Below are 20,180 nucleotides of genomic sequence, written 5' to 3'. Positions count from 1 at the left end.
AAATCAATACAAAAGCCAAGTCAAACTAATTAGTTTTCAGATTAATTCCATTTCCTATTAACATTTTAAAAATGAAGTCTATACATTCTTAGGGAGATAAATTTCTCTGACTTACTATTTTTTCTACTTACAAGATGTCCTAAAATGCACACAATCTCCCTGAACATGTTAGAAAGAATGGGCTTGCTAATTCTAGACTTGATATCTATGTTAATAATTGATGGGAAAAGTCATTATGGTGTTAATATTTTAAAAATAAATGTTAGCCAGTGCTTTAGTTGCCAAGGTCTTTACCTCATCTTAGTTTTATATTCATTTCCTTTTCTCTTTAAAACAAAAAAAAATCCATTTATGCTATATAGATATTTTAATAAACAGGGATTCTTTTTGTTAGTAAAGTACTTTTTTCATGAATTGTGGCATCAAACATCTACTTACACAACAATGATAATGTCACATGGGCAGGTCTGGTGGAATACACCTGCCTGATTTCAAGCCAGGCTCCATTACTTTCTATCTGTGCCACCTTGGGAAACTTACCTCTCTGAGTTGTTCCCATCTGTAAAATGGGTATAATTAAAACTACCTCAGTGGGAAGGACTAAATATGATGTATGTGTGTGTCTATTCCTAGGTACAGTACCTGGCACTAAGTAAACACACAATGTTTTATATACTTGTGAACATATCCTAATATCTCAAAATGCAAATTGAAGTCAGATACTATCATACAGAAGATAGCAGGCTTGACTGATGCACAAACTAATCTGCAAGTATGAACTGACATTAGCATAAATATAAAACAACAGAACTGGGAAAGTTTATCCAAGGCAAACCTCATTATTTAATAGATTAGGATATGGAGGGAAAAGGATGACTTGTCCTAAGTCACACTCCTAAAAGGAGTGATTTATCATTACTAATGCTAATCAGATTTGCCTACACATACCTCTTACATATTCTAAAAAAAATGTATTTATAACTAGCTCCTTAAAATGCTTTGAAAAGAGCCAGGTATGGTGGCACATGCCTGTAGTTCCAGATATTTGGGAGGCTAAGGCAGGAGGAGCACTCAAGGCCAGAGGCTGGAAGTCAGCTGGGGCAACATAGTGAGACTCTACCTCAAGAAAACAAATAACAACAACAAAAACAAAAACCAGTTTTGTGATTATTATTACTGCATTGATTTTATTCTACTACTAAAATGAAGTTTCTTAGGGGTAGGAACTGAACCTTACTCCCAACTATTAGCTGAACCAACTATCATTCACTTAATAGGCATTCACACATACTTCCTTATTTTCAAAGTTGTAATGGTGGGAAAACAAAACAAAAAAATCTATCTCCTGATTACTCTTTCTAGCTTAACCATGGACTTTAAGAGGCCCAGAAACGTGAAAAGGAGATTATCTGTCATCTAAATGGTCATCCTGGCCACTAATATTCCTACTTCTATTAGGCTTGAATATCTTAAGTAGGATCAAGTAAATCAGAGAGTTAAATAAAGAGACTTGAAATTTAAACAAATATATCTGCAGAAAATTAGTTATAAAAAGGGAACTGAAAAGTAACTTCAGTGTTCATTGTCATATGTTCTACTTCCTTGGAGACACCAAAAGAGGAACAGCTAAATCAGAGAATGCTGATGAAACTTTCCCTCGTCTCAATTTTTTTTTCTTCTTTTGGTACTAGGGATTGAACCCAAAGGCACTCTGTGATAGAGCTATTTTCCCAGCCATTTTTTTTTTTTTTTTTTTTGAAAAGGTTCTGCTAAGTTACTTAGGGCCTTGCTAAGTTGCTGAGGCTGGTCTCAAACTTGTGATCCTCCAGCCTCAGCTTTCCAGGTCACTAGTATTATAGGTGTGCCACTGCTCCCAGGCCTATTCTCAATCTTAAAGTTGATTCTGTTTTTCTGGTTATTGCTGGGAACAAAAATAAATTATCTGATTAACTTTCTTGCAAAGTCTTTCATCATTAAATTAGCTGATATATGTGTCTAGGAAAACAATCATGTGCCTAGAATTGAGTGTCTCAAGTTCTCGATAAGCCCATGCAGGAAAGCAGAATAGTTGATTCACCAAGAACTTATCTTGGGGCAGGAATCCGGAAAATGGCACATGACCATCATTGTCTATCTGGTAATTTTCAGTCAGCAGTGGATTGCTTCACTCATGAGAGCTGGGAGCCTTAACATTCCTTTGCAGACTTTTCCAGATACTTTCATATAGTGAAGAATGTGAATTTAAAGTATGCCTTGAAAATGCCCAATATACAGCCACATACAAAACAGGTTTGTATGAAAACAGGAATTCAAAAGGCTGACTACACAGCCAACAGCAGCAGGGAGACTGGACTGGATGGTGATTTTAGTGAATGTTCTGGGTCAAACAGGGAAGAAAGGAACCAAAGCGAAGTTTAAATAACTGAGCATCTGAAATGACTCAAAATGGAATTAAAAGGATGCAGGCCATGAAAGTTAAAGCAGGGGTAAAACGAAGTGGTGAGTGGAAAAAAAAAAGAATGATAGGTAATACAAAACTAGTCAGTGGATGTCCACAAAAAGAGTCCAAAAGATGGTCAGTCATTTTATGTTATTCATGTATTTAACTCTTCAACAGGTCTGGAAGGAACCTGAGGGTTAGGATAGCAGCTTAATCATCTTCATAACCTCTTAGCATTTAGTCCAACGAGGAGCATGTTGATATGCTCATCATTCTTCAGGATGCACAATATTTGTAAGGAAGATGGTCAAAGAAAGGCTATGCAAAGATCAGAGGTTGTCAGCTAACAAGTTTGGATAGTCAAGGTGTCTAACACAACACACGGGAAACACACTAACACAATAGCAGGGAAAATGCTAAACTACTGAAAGCGACAAAGTCTTGCCTCTCTGAGGACTTCTACCCCAGGCTGGTATCCATAATATTTTAGGACAGGAGTTAACACTGCAGCCTCTCACAACGGCTTTAAACTTTTGGGTTTACAAAGTGCAATTTCACAGCTCTTATTCAACAGACACTGATGACTTACTATGTGCCAGGTCCCATGCTGAGTTCTAATCAGAAACGAACAATATAAGCAGTCCCTGTCCTACAAGTAGATTATAATCTGCTAGGTTCGTGCAAAGACAGAGACAAATACGCCTGGCCGTCCGAAAAAGGAAGAGAAAGTATTTTATTCTGCCTGGGGTAATGGGAGAGGGAAAGCACCAAAAAGGTGACATCCGATCTAGGCCTTGAGGAATGCTGAAGTCGACCCACCAGGTCCTGGTTCTAAAGTGTCACCGCCTGGTCCATGGTTCTAGAAGACAAAGTCTCATACTGGCCCCAGCTGACTCCTATAAAAACTCGGAGGCAGGCAGTCTCATCAGCAATCACCCCCATTTCACTTGAGAAACTGTGCCCCAGAGAGCAGAAGGGAAGCCCAGAGTCATACTGCGTGTCAAGGGAGATGCCTAGTCCAGAACCCAGACCACAGACTCAGCGCAGTTCCGAGCTCTGCCCAAGATTCTGAGAAGTGTAAGCACCGGAATGTGGTCAGGGACTGGACCCGGAAGTTGGAAAGAAGCCTGAGAAGAGATCGACCCCCTCCAACCATCCGCCGGTCCTCTGTCAGCCATGCCCTCTGGCCCGTGCTTCTCACTCACTCACCCGCCACTGGGCGAGAGGAAGTCGGTGTCATCCTCGTCCCCGGCACCGAACATCGTGCTCGCTTTCGCCCGGCTGTCGGGAGAAAGCCGGATGTTCCCAGGGCCTGTCACCGCCGACGTCGTAAAATGTCGCGGTGGCGTGCTGTTTTCCGGCAGGGCAAACTCGCACGGTTGCTCAGCCCAGAGGAGACTAGACTCTGGAGAAGGTGGAGCAAAGGCAAATGAGAGGTTCGCGCCGGCACGACGTGAGGCCTCTGCTGCCCGCAGAGGGGGGCGGGGTTCCGAAGGTCTGCGCGTGGATTGGTCAGCAAGCCTAGGGGCGGGGCGGGGGGGGGGAACCCGCGGCCTCTGTGGCAGTCCTGGACACGTCGAGCCGGGCAGAAGTAGTAGGGGCTTCTGAGAAGTCCTGAGTGGGTGACGAGCTCAGGTTCTGAGAGCGAGGCGCCGGTGGCGGGACTCGACCTGGCAAGGTAAGGCCTCCCCGCTGCTTCTCACAACCCTGGCATGGCCACCGTCCTTCTCCCTCCCGGACAAGGACCCTCCGCCGCTCTTCTCTGCTGGGCGGAAGGAGAAAGATCCCGGGACTAGAGTCTGGAGACCTGAGCCTTGGCCTGGCTCCTGCAGTGACATAGCTGGAGTGACCTTAGGCAGGGTGCTCGGTGCCTCAGTTTCCCCCTCTATGCAATAGGCAGTGTGTCCAGTGCCTCTATATACCAACCTGTCAAGAAGCTTTTAAACCTCAGAGGTCATCGAATCCAATCCAGGTCCTCTCGTAATCCCAGAATTTGCAAATAAGGAAACGAAGGAACTAAGTACTTGGGTGACTAGTCCGAGGTCACGCAGAGTTAAAGGCAGACTGGGACTGGATTCCTGTTCCTTCGATTCAGGATTTAGGGAGCTAATGGGTGAACAAGAACCTTAATAGCCCTTAAACGCTGTGTGCCCGTATAGCGTGGTCTCGCTGGATGTGGCATATGTCAGGGAGCCTTGAAGGGGGAGACCCCTTCCAGGGTACCAGTAAATATGGTGCAGAAAAATTGGATATTCTGGGAGTGGGTAGTGCAAAGGAGAAAACTTTGGAGACATTAAGTCCCCAGCCCAGCCTTGGCCTGGTTTTGCTGAGTCTTTCTGCAACAATCCTAAATAAACATCAGTTTACACCGACTTTTCTACCTCCAGTTTCTACCCTCTGTGTCTTACATAAGTATTTCTTTGGTTAACCTGGCATCATTCTTGGAACAATCTTGAGGTAGTTCTGGCTTAACCAAGCTGTGAATAAGCAGATAGTGTCCCAGTGTAGCATACATTTCCACAGGTCTCACTGGAGTTCTTTCGCTGGGGTCTTTCCCCTCATTGGTCCCGTAGATGCCCCTTACCTGAATGTTTAATCTCTTAGCATTATATTGAAGTGAAGTTATTGGTACTTTCCTCCAGAGAACTTTGTACCTCTTGGCACTTCCCTTTATTATAGTTTGTATACTACTAAATTGTAAGTCTTCTTGCCCATAATGAGTTCTCATTAATTCTTTATTGGTTTGAATAATGAAATTTATCCTTGTTCCTGTATTCCTTAATTTACTTAGATTTTTTTCCCGTGTGACCCAGAGAATCCAGCCATGGCTCTTGCCTTGTATAGGTAGCTTCCAGAAAGATAAAAATGCTGTATTGGCTGTGAACTATCTGGGTTGCTTACTCCCTTTTGTTAATTGAAGGTGATTGTACTATTGTCTGAATCTCTAGGGGAGGGAAGAGAGGGGAATAGGATAGCTAAAAATATTATATGTAACTATAATTTTTGTAAGTAAATTACTCCTCTCTTTAACTGAGGATAGGGCTGTTGGTCTGTTTCTTATGTTTATTTTGCAGATTAAGATGGTTAAAGCAGTGAAAGCTAACAGTGTTAAATCAATGATGCAAGTTGAATCTAAGCATGATAACTGGAACCTGTTGTTGTAGATCTGAATAGAACGTGAACTTATCTACCTCTGGGAGGGAAAGGAACTGGATAAATGAACTTGTCTACCTCTGGGGGTGGAAATAAACCTTAGCTCTTTTCTAGTCCCCCCTCCCTAGTATGTGTCACTGCAGCGCTTAAACTTTTGAGTAGTGTTTTTTGTTGTTGTTGTTGTTGGTTGGTTTGGATTGGTTTTTTTGTTTTTGTTTTGTTTTGTTTTGGTGGTACTTGGATTGAACCAGGGGTGTTCTATATTCCTATCCCTTTTCACTTTTTGTTTTGACACAGTATCTCACTAACTTGAACTTGGGATTCTTCTGCCTCAGACTCCCAAATAGCTAGGATTATAGCCATATGCCTCCGCACTTTTAAAAGATGCCAAGGGAAGCTTTGAACTCTTATCTTGCATTCTTGGATGGAGGTGTTTTTTCCAGAAGGTTTTAAGTGGCCTTTTTCGATATTGGGAATCCTAAAATCAACCTTTTTGGTGATTGGGACACCACAAACATGCACAGGTGCATTACCATTGTGATTACCATTGTGGGGACAGGTGCCAGTTTTACTGGCAGTATGAGAAATAGAAAGATGGTGGCAAGCATTTGACAGTCCCACGCTCAGATCTGCAGGATTGGGTGTATCTGAAAAGCAACCATCCTCCTGAATTAGAATATCTCCAGATTGACAGTATTGGACAAAGAGTCAGGAAACCTGAGCTTCTGTCCCAACCTCTTCTAACTCACTCTGAGCTAGGACCAGGCTCCAAAAACACTTTGGAGTGAATCTCCTTTCACACATCTACCAAGTGTTGCTGGGCACAAAGGTAAGCAAGACACAACCCTGATCTCGTTTAAATTAAGTATTTTTGTTTAATTTTGTTTTGCTTAAATATACAGCTTTTCAGTATATTCATAAAATGTGTTGATCTCCTGAAAATTGACTGAGAAGCAGCGATTTTAATAATTACTTTCAACTTACCAGTAATTTTGCAAGAGAGAATTTTATATACAAGTATACCTGTATTAACCAGTGCTGGTGAATGTGTTTTAAAATTAATGAAGTTATAGCCAAGTTAAATTATAGATGTGGTAAAGGGATTTGAATTGGAGATAAGTTGGGGGGTTGGCATATTGTTCTGTTCAATCCGTCACTGAAAGAATGTCAGAATACTATTCAAGAAATATCATCTGAAAGCCTACTATGTGTAAGGTACTGTGCTGGGTGTTGTGCAGGATAAGAAAATGAGTAAATCATTGTTTTGTCCTCAAAGAGTTTACAGTTCAATAGATGGTAGAGTACACAAATAACCATAACAGATGACATAGTGAAGTAAGGCCCATAAGAAGAAGAAATTATTGTAGGATTTCAAAGGAGGAAGAGATCTTACCTAGTTTGGAGGAGATTGTAGGGTTAGATAATAGGCTTTGAAGAGGAGCAGGATTCCAAGTGAAAGTGAGGAAAGAAGACTTTCTGAGTTGAGGGGGCAGTTTTGGCAAACACACAAAGATGGAAAAGAAGGCACAAATTTCTTACAAGACAGGAGTTGTCCTTTTATCTAATTAAGTTACAACCATTAGTTGGTTAACTAAGTAAATTAAAGTAGGAATTATAAAGTAGGAATTATACAAGTATTATACACATTTTACACATTTTACTCTAACTTAGAATATAAACATCCTTTGCAATTCTTTTAACCTAAGACCCACCTTTTTCTTGGAGTGTTGGTCTTAGGGATGAACAAACTACAGGCAAATCCTACCCCAGCCCCCTGTCTGTTATGGTAAATAAAGTTTTATTGGAACACAGTTGTGTTCATTTATTTACATATGGTCTCTAGCTATCTCATCCTACAAGGCATTGGTGCAGCACAAAGGGTTTCTGCACAATGCCTAAAATGTTCACTGTTGGGCCCTTAAGAGATCAAATAGAGGCCTTCATCTGTGATTTCTTTAAAATGCAATGAATAAAGTCACTTGCAAAGCAGTCCCACTACAGAATCTTTCTAGGTGTTGATGGAATTTCCTCCCAGCCTTTATGCTGTACTTTTCCACATACCTAACAGCAGATTGTATATATCTGTGTGGCTCACCTTGATCTAGTCTTTCCAAAATATTCAATTCGATTTTCATAGAAACAACTACTAGAGAGGCTCCATATAATAGTAATTATATTAAGCTCTGGAGTCAAATTTCTTCGCTACTTATTAGTTGTATAGGCCTTGGGCAAATTGCTTGGTTTCTTCCTTTGTAAAATAGGGGTAATGATAGTATCCATTTCTTTGGGTTCTTGTAAAGATTATATGAGTTAATTCATATAAAGCGCCAAGAACAATGCCTGGCAGGTAATAAGTCCTCGATTAGTGTTAGCTGCCATTCTCATTTTTCCATTTATACTTCATTACTTTACATAAAATGAAGTTAAATTATATATTTACAATAATAAACACAACTGGCGTAAGTTGGTGTATGAACAAACACAATTGACACCCTTCCTAAACACACAGCCTCCTGAGGGGAGAACAGAAGTATTTCTTCCATCATGTTGGAGGATAGCCTAGCTATTGTGTTGTCAGGTAAGTTGCTTCAGAGTTCTGTGGGAGAATTACAAAGCATAAGACAACAACAATGGATTAAAATTGAAAAGGAATCCAGAGCCATATTTGCCAAGATAACAAGTTTGTCCTTACATCAGTAGGAAATGAAATTTTTTTATTCTAAAGACATGATTAAGACATGATTAATGTAAGAAAAAATTAATATGGTTTAGGAGTGTATGAAATAAAAAGTCAACCAGTACCTTTTTTTGCCCCATTCCATGTGAGTAGACTCTTTATTTTTTCTAATAGTCCTGGAACATGGGGTTGCAAGGATTGAACAAGATCAGTCATGATAAACACCATTTAGGGTAGTATAATTGACCTGTTGAAAACTTCCATCCAGTTTCCTTTTGGATTAGAATCTCAATTTTGAATTGATAACAATAAAGGTTTCGGACTGAATGTGAATAAAGTAAAAGGACTACTCTGAAGGTAACAATTCATACTAGTAAGAGTCTCTGATCCTTTTTTTTTTCTTTCTTTCTTTTCTTGCAGTGCTGGGGATTGAACCCAGGGCCTTGTGCTTGCAAGGCAAGCACTCTACCAACTGAGCTATATCTCCAGCCCTCTGATCCTTAAATCTATTCCTCTCCCTCTTTTTTCCAACTTGGCTCTAATGTTGATTCATCTTTGCACTTTCCCCACCAGAAGTACTATAGGAAGGAAAAGATAACACAATTATCACTAGAAAAACAGATATTTGCAGTGATAAAATGACTTCAACTAGTGAATGTCAGGTAAGTCATGACCAGGCAGCACCCAAATACCTCCCTCTGTCCTTTCAAGTTGGCAAGGCAGGCATGATTGGAGAAAGGGGAGGGAGCCCTTAGGAAGTTGCTGATGCCACATGCAGTTCTTAGCACAACAAAGCCATTTGAAAAAAATCACTTGTCTCCCATAGTTTGTGACTAAGTATGACAAGTCATCAAAAGTCTGATACTTAATATATTACAATGAGTAGTGTAGGCCAAAAGAAATCTTATAGCAGGTACTGGAAAGGAAATGCTTTTGAAGTTTCATTGCTTTGAGTAATATCATTTCATGATTTAGGTAACATCCCCAAGCAGAGGAGGGGCCCATCCTTAGGAATGCAAAGCCCTGCAGAGAAGGAAAGGGTTGAGAAGGGTCCACCCTACCTCTTTTCCTTTACACAATGGCCCTGGGGATTAGTATACAACCTGCTTTTGTAGACTGAGGACATTGTGCAAGAGCATAATGAGATGGAAGCCTGCCTCTCAAAAGTAAGTACAAGAAATGATCTGGAAAGAACACATAAAGGTACCAGTGACATGTTAAAGGACCTTTTTTTAGCAGGTTGAATCTTTCCTAAATAGATAGTAAAGTTATTATAAGACTGTGATAAGTGTTTGTATAATCTTGAGGCAGATTAGAGAACCTAAAATGTAGTCACTCAATTTATGAAATGAAAGAGGAGCGCTCTGTATCCCCACAGCCAAGTTGGAAACAAGAAGGAAAGGAATAGACTTAAGGATCAGAGACTCTTGGTATGAATTGTTACCTTCAGAGGAGTCATTTCATTTTATTCACATTCACTCTCAAACCTTTGTTGTTCTCAATTCAAAATTCGAGATAATAATCCAAATCATCCTACCCTTTCTCTTGGCTTTTTATTAGCTCTCATTCAACCCTTTGCATAATCTCTGTCCTGTATATCTCTGACTGTATTTTAATCATGCTTCCCTCTTCACCAGACTGGGCTTCTTTAGGATAGGGATTCATCATAGTAACTTCTTGCAATAAATATTGAACGAATGAGTGAATGAATGAATAGACCAAGTTCCTCAGGATCACACATCAGATCTAGAACCCAGGTCTTCATTAAATCATCTTTTATTAATGTTTTGAATGGGCATAAATTCTTATTATTAGTGTAATAGATTTAATTTCATTTTCCTACTGAATAAAAAAAAATAGTTCAAATGTTTTTGAGTTTCTGTCTCACACCATATTAATTCCCAGGCAAACCAACAACACTGTAATCTAGACAGTTGAAATCATACAATCCCAGAGACTTGGAGGCTGAGGCAGGAGGATCACAAGTCGAAGGCCTGCCTTGACAACTTAATGATATCCTGTCTCAAAATGAAAAGGGCTGGGGATATGGCTCAGTGGTAAAATGCCCCTGGGATCAATCCTTGGTACTGCAAAAAAAGAAGAAAAAGAAAAGGTTAAACATAGAGAACTTTTGTTCTGCCTTTGATTATACCAAGATAGTTAAAGAATGCTCTGTTGATGGATATATATCTAATTAGTGTTCTTCAGATCAAATATGAAAGGCTGTATACTTTAAGTAACATGAAAGTGAACCCTATGTGTGACTTAGAAATCTCCTTTCTGAGATTAATTATCTTATTTCATGAGCCAGTAAGATATTATTAATAATATTTCATACTTAATATACTTTTGAATTAGAAAGTTTATTTTATCTGAATCTTACAACTTTGTGAGATTGACAGTGTAGATATTTTTATATCTGTTTTACAGTTGAAGAAAATAGTCCTTAGTGGGTTTGGGTGGTCCACTTAATGTAACATAGCTGATGTGATGAACTTAGATCTAGCGCTCACAGTCTTTGATACATAACGCAGCATTTCCTCTGTTCTACTATCTAGAAAACACTCTGAAATCTTTACATAAATCATACTAAAGTAGTCATGATTAGCAAACTAGAAATGTGTCAGGACTCCAAAGAGTCCTGTAAGGGGAGTATGAAGTGGGCATCTCATGATTGCATTATTCCAGTTTGTGGCTTAACCAGCAACAAAAGCCATCAGAGAAGTGGAGTGTAGTAGCTGGGAGATCCACTCCCCATTGGACTTAGGCCCTTCTGTCATTGCATAACTAAAGACCTTTTCAGTTTGTTTGTTTGACATATCAAATTTGAGTTGTGCTATTGGGACCAGGCAAATAAAAGCTTTTCTAAAGGCCTTTGTGAAGAATGCAGTTGTATATTTGATCTTCTTTGTACAGAAAGGTGGGAGTGGGCAAGAGAAATAAAAGCTGCTATGTTGTTTGCAACCACAACAGGATATGTGAAGCTCAGAAACCCCTCCTGTTCAGCCACTTCCCAGCAAACCATCCAGAGAAATGGAGGATTGAGGCAAGAGGCTAGCCAAGTGTTACAGAACCTCATTTCAGAAGCTGATTTCAACTGAATAGAGAGCATATTAGTGTCAATTTAAGAATATTTGCCTCAGTTTCCCCATCTATAAAATAAAGGGATGTGGCTCAGTGGTAGAATGCTTGCCTAGCATACACAAGGCCCTGGGTTTAATCCCCAGCACCATAATAAAAAAAAAATAAAGATTGGATTTGATAATAATTTAATATTTAAAAATGCAACAATATGTATAGCCATCTTCCCTTTTTGCATTTTTAAAAAATAATAGTATACAGTACAACCACCCTTTTGTCATTTTATAATATATCTTGGAGATCATTCTATATCTCTGTGTAGAGCTTCCTCATTCTTGTTTATAGCTGTAAAGTATCTTATGGAAATATGATAACTTGTTTAATCAGAGCCCAGCCAATGAACATTTAAGCTGTATTTTTTTCTATTTTGCTATTATAAATATGCCTGCAATGAATAATTTTATACATATAACAGTATGAGAACTGTTACAAATATATCCATAGGATAAATATTTAGAAGCTGGTTCAAAGTGTATATGCATCAGACTGATAACCGAATTCTTCTAGTTCTGATCTGTAAGACTTTAATTGCCAATGAGTAGTGAAAGAGTTGAAAAGTGTCATTTTTTGGAATGTCTTAATTTTTATATCTTATTCAGAGACCAAATCTTAAGTAAGGGCCATACATAGGTAACTTCATCAAAATTATATTGAATTGCAGACTGCACTCAAGTTACCTGTGTTGCAGTCTTATGGACTCTTCTAGTGTTTTTCAGTGTATTACTTAAGAGTTCATTTGCAAGGTGAATAAGGATAAACTCAGAACAAAAGGAGACTGTCCCCCAACTGTGTTTACCAAGTAGAGGATTCAGATTTGCTTTTTATTACAATTATGTAGGGAATGAAATTGAAAGGTAAAACAAAGAAAACCTAACTAATATGTTTGTTATGTGTTTTTACTATCTTCCCAGATATTTAGATGATTGTAGGGTTTGTGATAATTTTGTGAAGTGTGTGATTTCACAGTCACCTTTCTTTTTGAGATGCTAGGGGCCATAAAGCAGGTCAGAATTCTGTCATCCACTCATATCTTGTTAACCTTCCCTACTAACCTTCCCTCCCTCTATCTCTTTCTCCTTCTTCTTCTCCTTCAAGGTGCCATAAGCCATTTATGAAATTTGTGGTGTGCAATAGCAGGTTTAAGGCAGAGCCTTTATCCTTTTTGTCCCTGAATTCCCTATGGTCCCTGGGACAAAAGGTACTTGGTAAATATTTGTTGAATTGAATCAGAGTAGATGTCACTTATTCAGCCTCTATTTTGCTACCTTCTCCAGTGTTGTATCTGTCCTTTTCCCTACACCTTTCAACCATCCCTTTGCACACTTAATATGGTTTGGGAAAGGACAAGAGAGCAAGTAATAATCCTAAAGAGAAGCAGATGTCTGTGTTTAAGTATATGCACACACATATCTTTCTAGCTCCCACTGCCATTCTTAGTGCTCCCGTTTAAAAGTTGGAAAATTTTTTTTTTTGTTATGCGCTGGTGGTAGCAATGGAGTTAGGCATACTCAGTAAGAAAAACATAGGTATATACAAACCAAAATAAACATGTCTTTTATTCACACGAATCCCATTTTATGTGTGTGAAATCATAAAGAGCAAAGTGAATATTAAATTAATATGAACTCCAGCTTATAAGTGAATGAAGCTATACATTTAAAAGACACAATTTGATTAATTATAATTCTTCTGATTTTAGAATAAGGAAAACTGTGGACCATGCTTTAAGCACTCATAGTCTGTATTTGAAATAGCCCTGGTAAACTCTGTGAGATTATAGATAACCAAGCCCATTTGTGGCCCACAACTCTGAGGGCAGAACTATAAGGCCAAACATGCAGCTCTCTTAGGTAGTCCTTCCTTTCCAAATGTAAGTTTTCCTCAGTGCCAGAGCCCCTGGGGAAATCTCTGCTGAATGATGGAAGCTAGGTGCCTTTGTTGGGCTTCTTTGTGCCTACTAAGACAATCTGTGAAAGTCTCACACCAGACATGGCGATGCATACCTATAATCCCAGCTACTCAGGAGGATCACGAGTTCCAGACCAACCTGGGCAATTTAGCAAGACATTGTCTCAAAGTAGAAGGTCTGGGGATGTAGTTCAGTCTTACAGGAATTGCTTAACATGCCTAAATTTGATCCCCACTACCACCAAAAAAAAAAAAAAAGTTTCATGAACTTTCTAGAAAACTGGCCTTAAAAAGAATTTCCTCCATTATGGTTTCAGCAAGACCACAGGACACATGGTGCTCCTATAGCTTAGAATTGTTAGGACTCTTAAGAAACTAGAATGTAGACAGGATGGACAACAATAAAGTAAAATGTATCATATTTCTATTTCAAGATAACATTTTGAACTGATCTCCTTTTCTTTCAAAAATCCTAGTGAAATTACCATAGAAATAGAGTAATAAGAAAAAGTATTGTTTAAAGTCAGAAAACAGAGGCAGAAGCCAGGAACTTTGAAATGTTTAAAAGAAAATAGGATGCAGATAGGAGTCAGATTGAAGAAAATGACTGACCACATGATTATATAGGTGAAAGACATCCCTGCCTGTAAAGTTAAATGGCTAGTACTCACTAGAATCCCCCTAAGGTCCCCCAAATTAAGAATTGAAGAGATTAGAAAGAATGATTGGCTATGGAATAATCAATGGAGGGCAAATCAAAGGATTTGGGGAATTCTACCAATGTCTAGTTTGGAGAAGACACTAGACTAAGAAGTAATAATAATGATTTTGTCAAGGGCCTACTATATTTAGGCACTGTGTTTAAGAAAGTGTCTAGGGCTGGGGTTGTGGCTCAGTGGTAGAGCACCTGCCTAGCATGCATGAGGCACTGGGTTCAATTCTCAGCACAACATATAAATAAATGAATAAAATAAAGGTCTGTCAACATCTTAAAAAAATATTTTAAAAAAAGATAGTGTTTAAATACATACTGTCGTGACACAGTGCTATGGTCATCCCTCTTATAGAGGAAACTAACCTGCTCTCTTAGCCACTTGGCCATTGCTTTAGTGAACACCTGATAACTCTTAAAACAACACTATGAGATAGGTTACTTCTATTATCCTTATTTTAGAGCTGAGGCACAGAGGTGTTAAGTAATTTGCCCAAGGGCCCACAACCAGTAAGGACAGTTTTACCAGTTAGAGAATGAATATAGATCCCTTGCTGCATTTGGAGAGTTGCCATAACAAAGAAAGAGAAAATATCTTTTCTGCCCACAGCTTCCTTCTCATGATTTGTGTTTGTGTTTGGTGGGCTATTCAGGATCTCAAACCACATTCCAATCTCAAAAATGCAGTTGTTGGGTAGGGACAGACTCTGGAGTGGTCAGCTGGGAGCAGATCTTAATTTTGAGTAATCATATTGGGAATTACAGGCCATAATTTCTTCATATAGAGGGAATTAAAAAGTCTCAGCAAAATGGTGCACTTCCTGTTTGAGGTCCATCTTTCTGGTTGTTCAAACCCTGTTTCACAACTAGTGTAGAAAAATAAACTACAGAAAATACATACTTTCCCCTTCATCTGAAACTTAAAGATTGTATTCATATTTGAGAAGAGTTAAGAAAGATGAAGGGTTCTTTGATTATCAGGTGATGGTAGGTGTAAATTTTTAGTGAGATTAGGCTAGCTCTGTGCCCTTGTTGGAATTTCAAAATAAACAAATGCTGTATTTCAGTTTCTGGTTGACTTTTTGACTTTTTTTTTTTTTTTTTAAACTCTCACTCATTAAACATCCAAACCTTAGATTCTGTGTATAGTATCTCCCCACCGCCACTTATCCATAGGAGATACATTCCAAGACCCCGATGTCTGAAACTGCAGGTAGTACCAGTCCCTACATATATTTTGTTTTTTCCTATACATACATACCTGTGATAAAATTTAATTTATAAATTAGGCAAAGTAAGAGATTAACAACAATAATAATACAATAGAAAAATTATAACAGTATATGAAATAAAGTTATGTGAATGTTCTCTCTCTCTCTCTCTTTCTCTTTTTAAAGATATCTCAAGTATATTGTATTCACCCCTCAAACCACAGAAAGCAGAACAGTGAATAAAGGAAGACTCTTGTACTATGTATCTATGTTGTACATCTCTGTAATCAGAATTGTGGTTGTCTAGTTTTAGAGTGCATAAGAAGTCCTGTTTGGTTTGATAAATATCTAAATATTGAGGCCCTACTCCCTGGAAGGCAATTCAGTTGTGTGAAGTAGGGGCCATAATTTTCATTTTTAGCCAAATGTCCCTGATGATTCTGATCCAGGAGGTCTTTGGACCATACTTTGAGAAGCACTCAAGTTATGAGGAAAGTAATTAGCATTTATTATTTACTATGCATCTTATTAATGTGTCAGTCACTTTCATATACATATTTGCATTTGCTATCTATAATATTGTGAGATTTTATTGCCCCAGTTTTATGTGTATGTATTACTTGCACAGAGTCTTAGCAACTTGTTTTGAGTTGGCAGCAGGGCCCCTGGTAGTCAGCAGTCTGACTCCAAGGACAGAGAAGGTTCTTGTTCTGGCTGTTTCTGCTTAGGCAAGGTACCTCTCAGAGGAGATTTTTCTTTAAGATTGGCAAATTGGAAAATACTAGATGCTCAGAAATGTGTTTGATAAGCTCCTGAAATGTTATAGTATCTAAAGCATATCAATTATTATTCAGAGTGCATTTTAAAAAACAAGTAGGCTTTTGCTTCTCATTAAAACTATTATATGCATCTAAACTTTTCCAAGGCTCTAAAAATGAATATTTCATCCCTTGACTAAGGAAACTGTGACCAGAAAGACTAAATTACCTAATGTTACAGAAGAACCAGGGATAGAACTGAAATTTCTACTCTTGTGTTCTTTCAAATTCTAATCACTATAAAGGTTGAGGTAGGCTCCCACACATATATTACCTGGCAATTATCCAGAAAACTGTTGCGTCACTGGTTGGGAATGACGACTCTTTGTGACAACATTTAATATTTGAAAGTTCACACAAGGTATTATAATCAGAGGTGTTCTTGTATTTTAAAGGAGTAAAATGTGACTTTTTATGAATTATTCTCAAAAATTCTAACAGTGAAAATGTAGAATGGCATTTGGGTAAAAGAATACTGAAATGTGTTCTTTCACTTAGAGCCATGTAGAGGTAGGTCAACCAAGAATAGGTCACAGTTTTAGCATCTATTCTGTGCCATAAACATGGTAGAGAGCACTGCAAGACACAACTGTGGACGTAGGTAACAATTAGATTTAGCTCCTCCTGGACAGCTTAATGGGCAAGAATTTCATAAACTTGACAGAATGCTTGAATGACTTGACATTGGTTTATCCTGAATGCACAAAATATTCAACTATGCCTTTTAATTTTTATTTTATTTTTGGGGGATATATGTAGTGTGTGTGTGTGTGTGTGTGTGTGTGTGTGTGTGTGTGACTGGAGATTGAACCCAGGGCCTTGTGCATGCTACACAAGCACTGTACCACTGAGCTATATCCCCAGCCCCCCCCCCCTTTTTTTATAGAGTCCCACTAAGTCACTCAGACTGGCCTTGAATTTATGATATTCCAGCCTGGCACCTCTGGAGTACCTGGGATTACAGGCATATGCCACCTCACTGCTCAGTTACACCTCTTAATAGGAATAGGTTTATGTTCCTTTTTAAGTTTCTCTCAAAACTATTTCTCCTTACTTATCTCACTTTCCTGGGTTGCCCCCAGAAATCAAAAAAACTAACTTTGCACTGAGACAGGGACATAACATAGGTGGGTAGAAGTACTATTTTATAAATAATAGAAAGAACACTGGACTTGAGGTCAGAGTCAGGGTTCTAGTGACTCACTGTCACTTGACTAACTACTCTGTGACCTGGGCTAGTCAGTTAACCTTCTCTATCTTGATTTTCATCTGTAAGATGAGTAACCATTCTTCTTTAATTCAGACCTGCCCTTTAAGTGGAGTTAGGTTTGGAAACATCCCATACTGTTGTGGTTCATTAATATTCAGAAAAAGTGTGCCTGGAAATATGGCACAAAAGTTAAATGAAGTTACTATTGGACCCCCCATACTTAAAGTCAATCAAATACCAAATATTTCTTTAATACCTATGTAAAAGACATTATCCTGCTTGTGTCCTTAATCTGTACCTACGATGCATCATGCCAGCAAATGCTTTTTCTTTGACCTCATTGTTCAGCACTCAGAGCAGATAATGATTCACGCTGTAATAATAGCACTTTTGCCTTTATTATATGCTATTTTCCCCCTCATTTTTCCCCATTAACTGTCTTATTTGAATCATTTAACTATCCTGAAGGTATACAAAACAGATACTGTCTCCATGTTCACATGAGTTTCAGAGACACTAAAACTCAGAGAATTAAAGTGGTTCTCAAGGGGTAGGGTGATTTTGCCCCCCAGGGCACTTTTGGAAATATCTGTAGACATTTTTGGTTGTCACTATAATGGGCAGAAGCTAGGAATACTATTTAAATCCCTACAATACATAGGACAACTCATACAATAAAGAAGTATACAGCCCCCAATGTTCATAATGCTGAGCTTGAAGAAAGTATTTTATTCAAAAGAACTCAACATGATGGAGTTGGAACCAGAATCTAGATCTTGGACTCAGTCTAGTATGTTTTCCCCTGTCCTTACAGCAGAGCATTAAAAACTGGAATTGCATGAATCCTCCACTAGTTGCTAATGTATGAGAAGTGGGGTTTATTTTATGTCATTGTTGAATATGTACAGTTATAACATAGATTGCGTAGTTCAGGTAAAATCTATTAGGCATTTACAGTGTGTCTTACATTCTGCTGCCCATATTTCTCCTGGAACTATTTATTTAACTAGCAGGTGTGAGACTTGAGTCATTTATCAAAGTGGTTTTGAAATCAGTGCAGTCCCTTTAGCAACCTCCACGCAGAATGCTCATTGCCAACCTAAAGACCCATAGGACTTTTATAGGAAATGTCACTAGGAGACTCATCTAAAAATTAGCAAAGTTAGATTTGAGTACTAACTCCACACTCTTAACAGTAGTCAGTAAACTCAGCTCTCCCCTATATGGCTTGTGACTTGAGAAGCTCTTAAAAGCCAGGAATTAATTTTTCTTACTAATCCTTGTAGAATATTCTTTGGTTTTTGCCCCTCAAACTCTATTATAACCAGAATCAGATGGTTCTTCTCCTTCTAAAGTTTTAACATATCTTTCTGTATTCTGGCAAATTAAACAATTATAGCCCATGGCTCTCTAAAGATTTTTTCTTTCTTTCTATAAATCTGCTTCATATAAGAACTTGAACTGGAAATACTGTTAGGGAAGGACAAATAAAGACCAGTTATTCTACATAGAAGCCAATATTTTAAAACATAAATCTGATCACATAATTCCCTGCTTACGACCCTTAAATAGCTCCAGTAACCCTCAAAATAAAATTTAGACTCCTTAAAATGACCTTTGAGTCCTTCCTGATACTGTTTTTGCCCCTCTCTGTTACTTCAATACCCAGCACTACAGAAAGAGTCTCTTCAGCCTCAATGGCCACCCCTCCTCTCCCTCAGTATGTTGTGTTCACATTTACCTTGCGTGCCCTTGATTCTTTTCTCACTTCAGTAGGATACTTACTTGCCCTTTTACCAAACTCCGGTAATATTATCAGTTGTTTAATGTCACCTTCTTAAGGCGGCCTTCTCTCTCTCTCTTCCCACCTGTCCCACTCCATCTAATTGCTTCTCTTGCTGCTCTTATCTACCTCAGCTGTGTTTTTACTTCCTTCATACCACTGTCACAAGTTATAATTGTTTATGCCTATGCATATTTATTTGCTTAGATGTTTAATGAAGGTTTCCTCCTTGAGAGTAGCACCACAAAGGCAAATATCTTATCTTTTTGCATCTGGGTCCTTATAGATAGATACTGAACTGCACACAGATTTGGTGGGTTTTTTGTTGGTTGGTTGGTTTTTTGGTACTGGAGATTGAACCCACATGCTTTACCACTGAGCTACATTCCTAGCCCTTTTTATTTTGTCTTTTGCTGAAAGTCCTGCTAAATTGCTAAGGCTGGCCTTGAACTTCAGATCCCCCGCCTCAGCCTCCCACAGGCATGTGCCACTGTGCCCAGCCCACGTGGATTTTCTGAGAATTAATAATAAATACTTTTTGAATTAACAAATATTGACTGAATATTCTTCTAGAGGCTCTAAGGAGATGGAAATTAAAACACTTCAAGGAACTTCCTATGTAAGTAACATTTTTTATCTTGTATTTTAAGAACTGTAAGCTAAAATTTTCTTGAGAGAAGATTACTAGGGAATTTCAGGAATGAAAGAGCTTTCTTCTATTAGGAATTCAAGAAAAAAAACTCATGGAAGAAGTGACATATTAACTAACCCTTTAAGAATGAGTTAGATATAACTTACAAGAACAGGCGCCATGTTTAGCTTTATCATTCATTCTGTCACATTTTTAGTGCATAATACATGTTGAAAAAATTGTGGCAGGATTTTTACATATACAGAAATGGAAGGGAAAAGGAATCCCAGAGGATGACACAACCCAAAAAGAAAGCACACAGGGTGTCAAAGTGCTAAATTTGAAAAGTGAGATCAGTTTTAATAGAATACAGGGATATGAATATGAACAGATTGACATAAGGCTGGAAAGCTAAGCCTGTAACAGAAAGACAGACTTCCGTATCAGTCGGCAGGCATTAAATCACTGTGTCAATATCAGAAGCGGGGCTGAAGAT

General features: G+C 38.4%; 2 protein-coding genes across 5 annotated transcripts in view; one reads left to right on the top strand and one right to left on the bottom strand.

Moving 5' to 3' along the window:
* Fkbp15 (FKBP prolyl isomerase family member 15) overlaps window positions 1-3,787 on the bottom strand; it is a 60,192-nt gene extending 56,405 nt beyond the window's left edge. For all 4 annotated transcript variants that reach the window (XM_047524141.1, XM_047524142.1, XM_047524143.1 and 1 more), the window contains exon 1: window positions 3,650-3,787. In XM_047524141.1, the coding sequence (XP_047380097.1) occupies window positions 3,650-3,702 (53 nt within the window). In that variant the 5' untranslated portion in view covers window positions 3,703-3,787. The remainder of the gene's footprint in view (window positions 1-3,649) is intronic.
* A 198-nt stretch (window positions 3,788-3,985) lies between these two features.
* Slc31a1 (solute carrier family 31 member 1) overlaps window positions 3,986-20,180 on the top strand; it is a 33,523-nt gene continuing 17,328 nt past the window's right edge. Inside the window, exon 1 of the mRNA XM_047525623.1 lies at window positions 3,986-4,118. The gene's annotated coding sequence lies outside the window, so the exon portion shown is untranslated. The remainder of the gene's footprint in view (window positions 4,119-20,180) is intronic.

The sequence above is a fragment of the Sciurus carolinensis genome, chromosome 14, assembly GCF_902686445.1.
Source record: "Sciurus carolinensis chromosome 14, mSciCar1.2, whole genome shotgun sequence".
Lineage (NCBI taxonomy): Eukaryota > Metazoa > Chordata > Mammalia > Rodentia > Sciuridae > Sciurus > Sciurus carolinensis.
The sequence above is the reverse complement of the archived record's forward strand: the minus strand, read 5'-3'. Positions and strand labels throughout refer to the sequence as shown.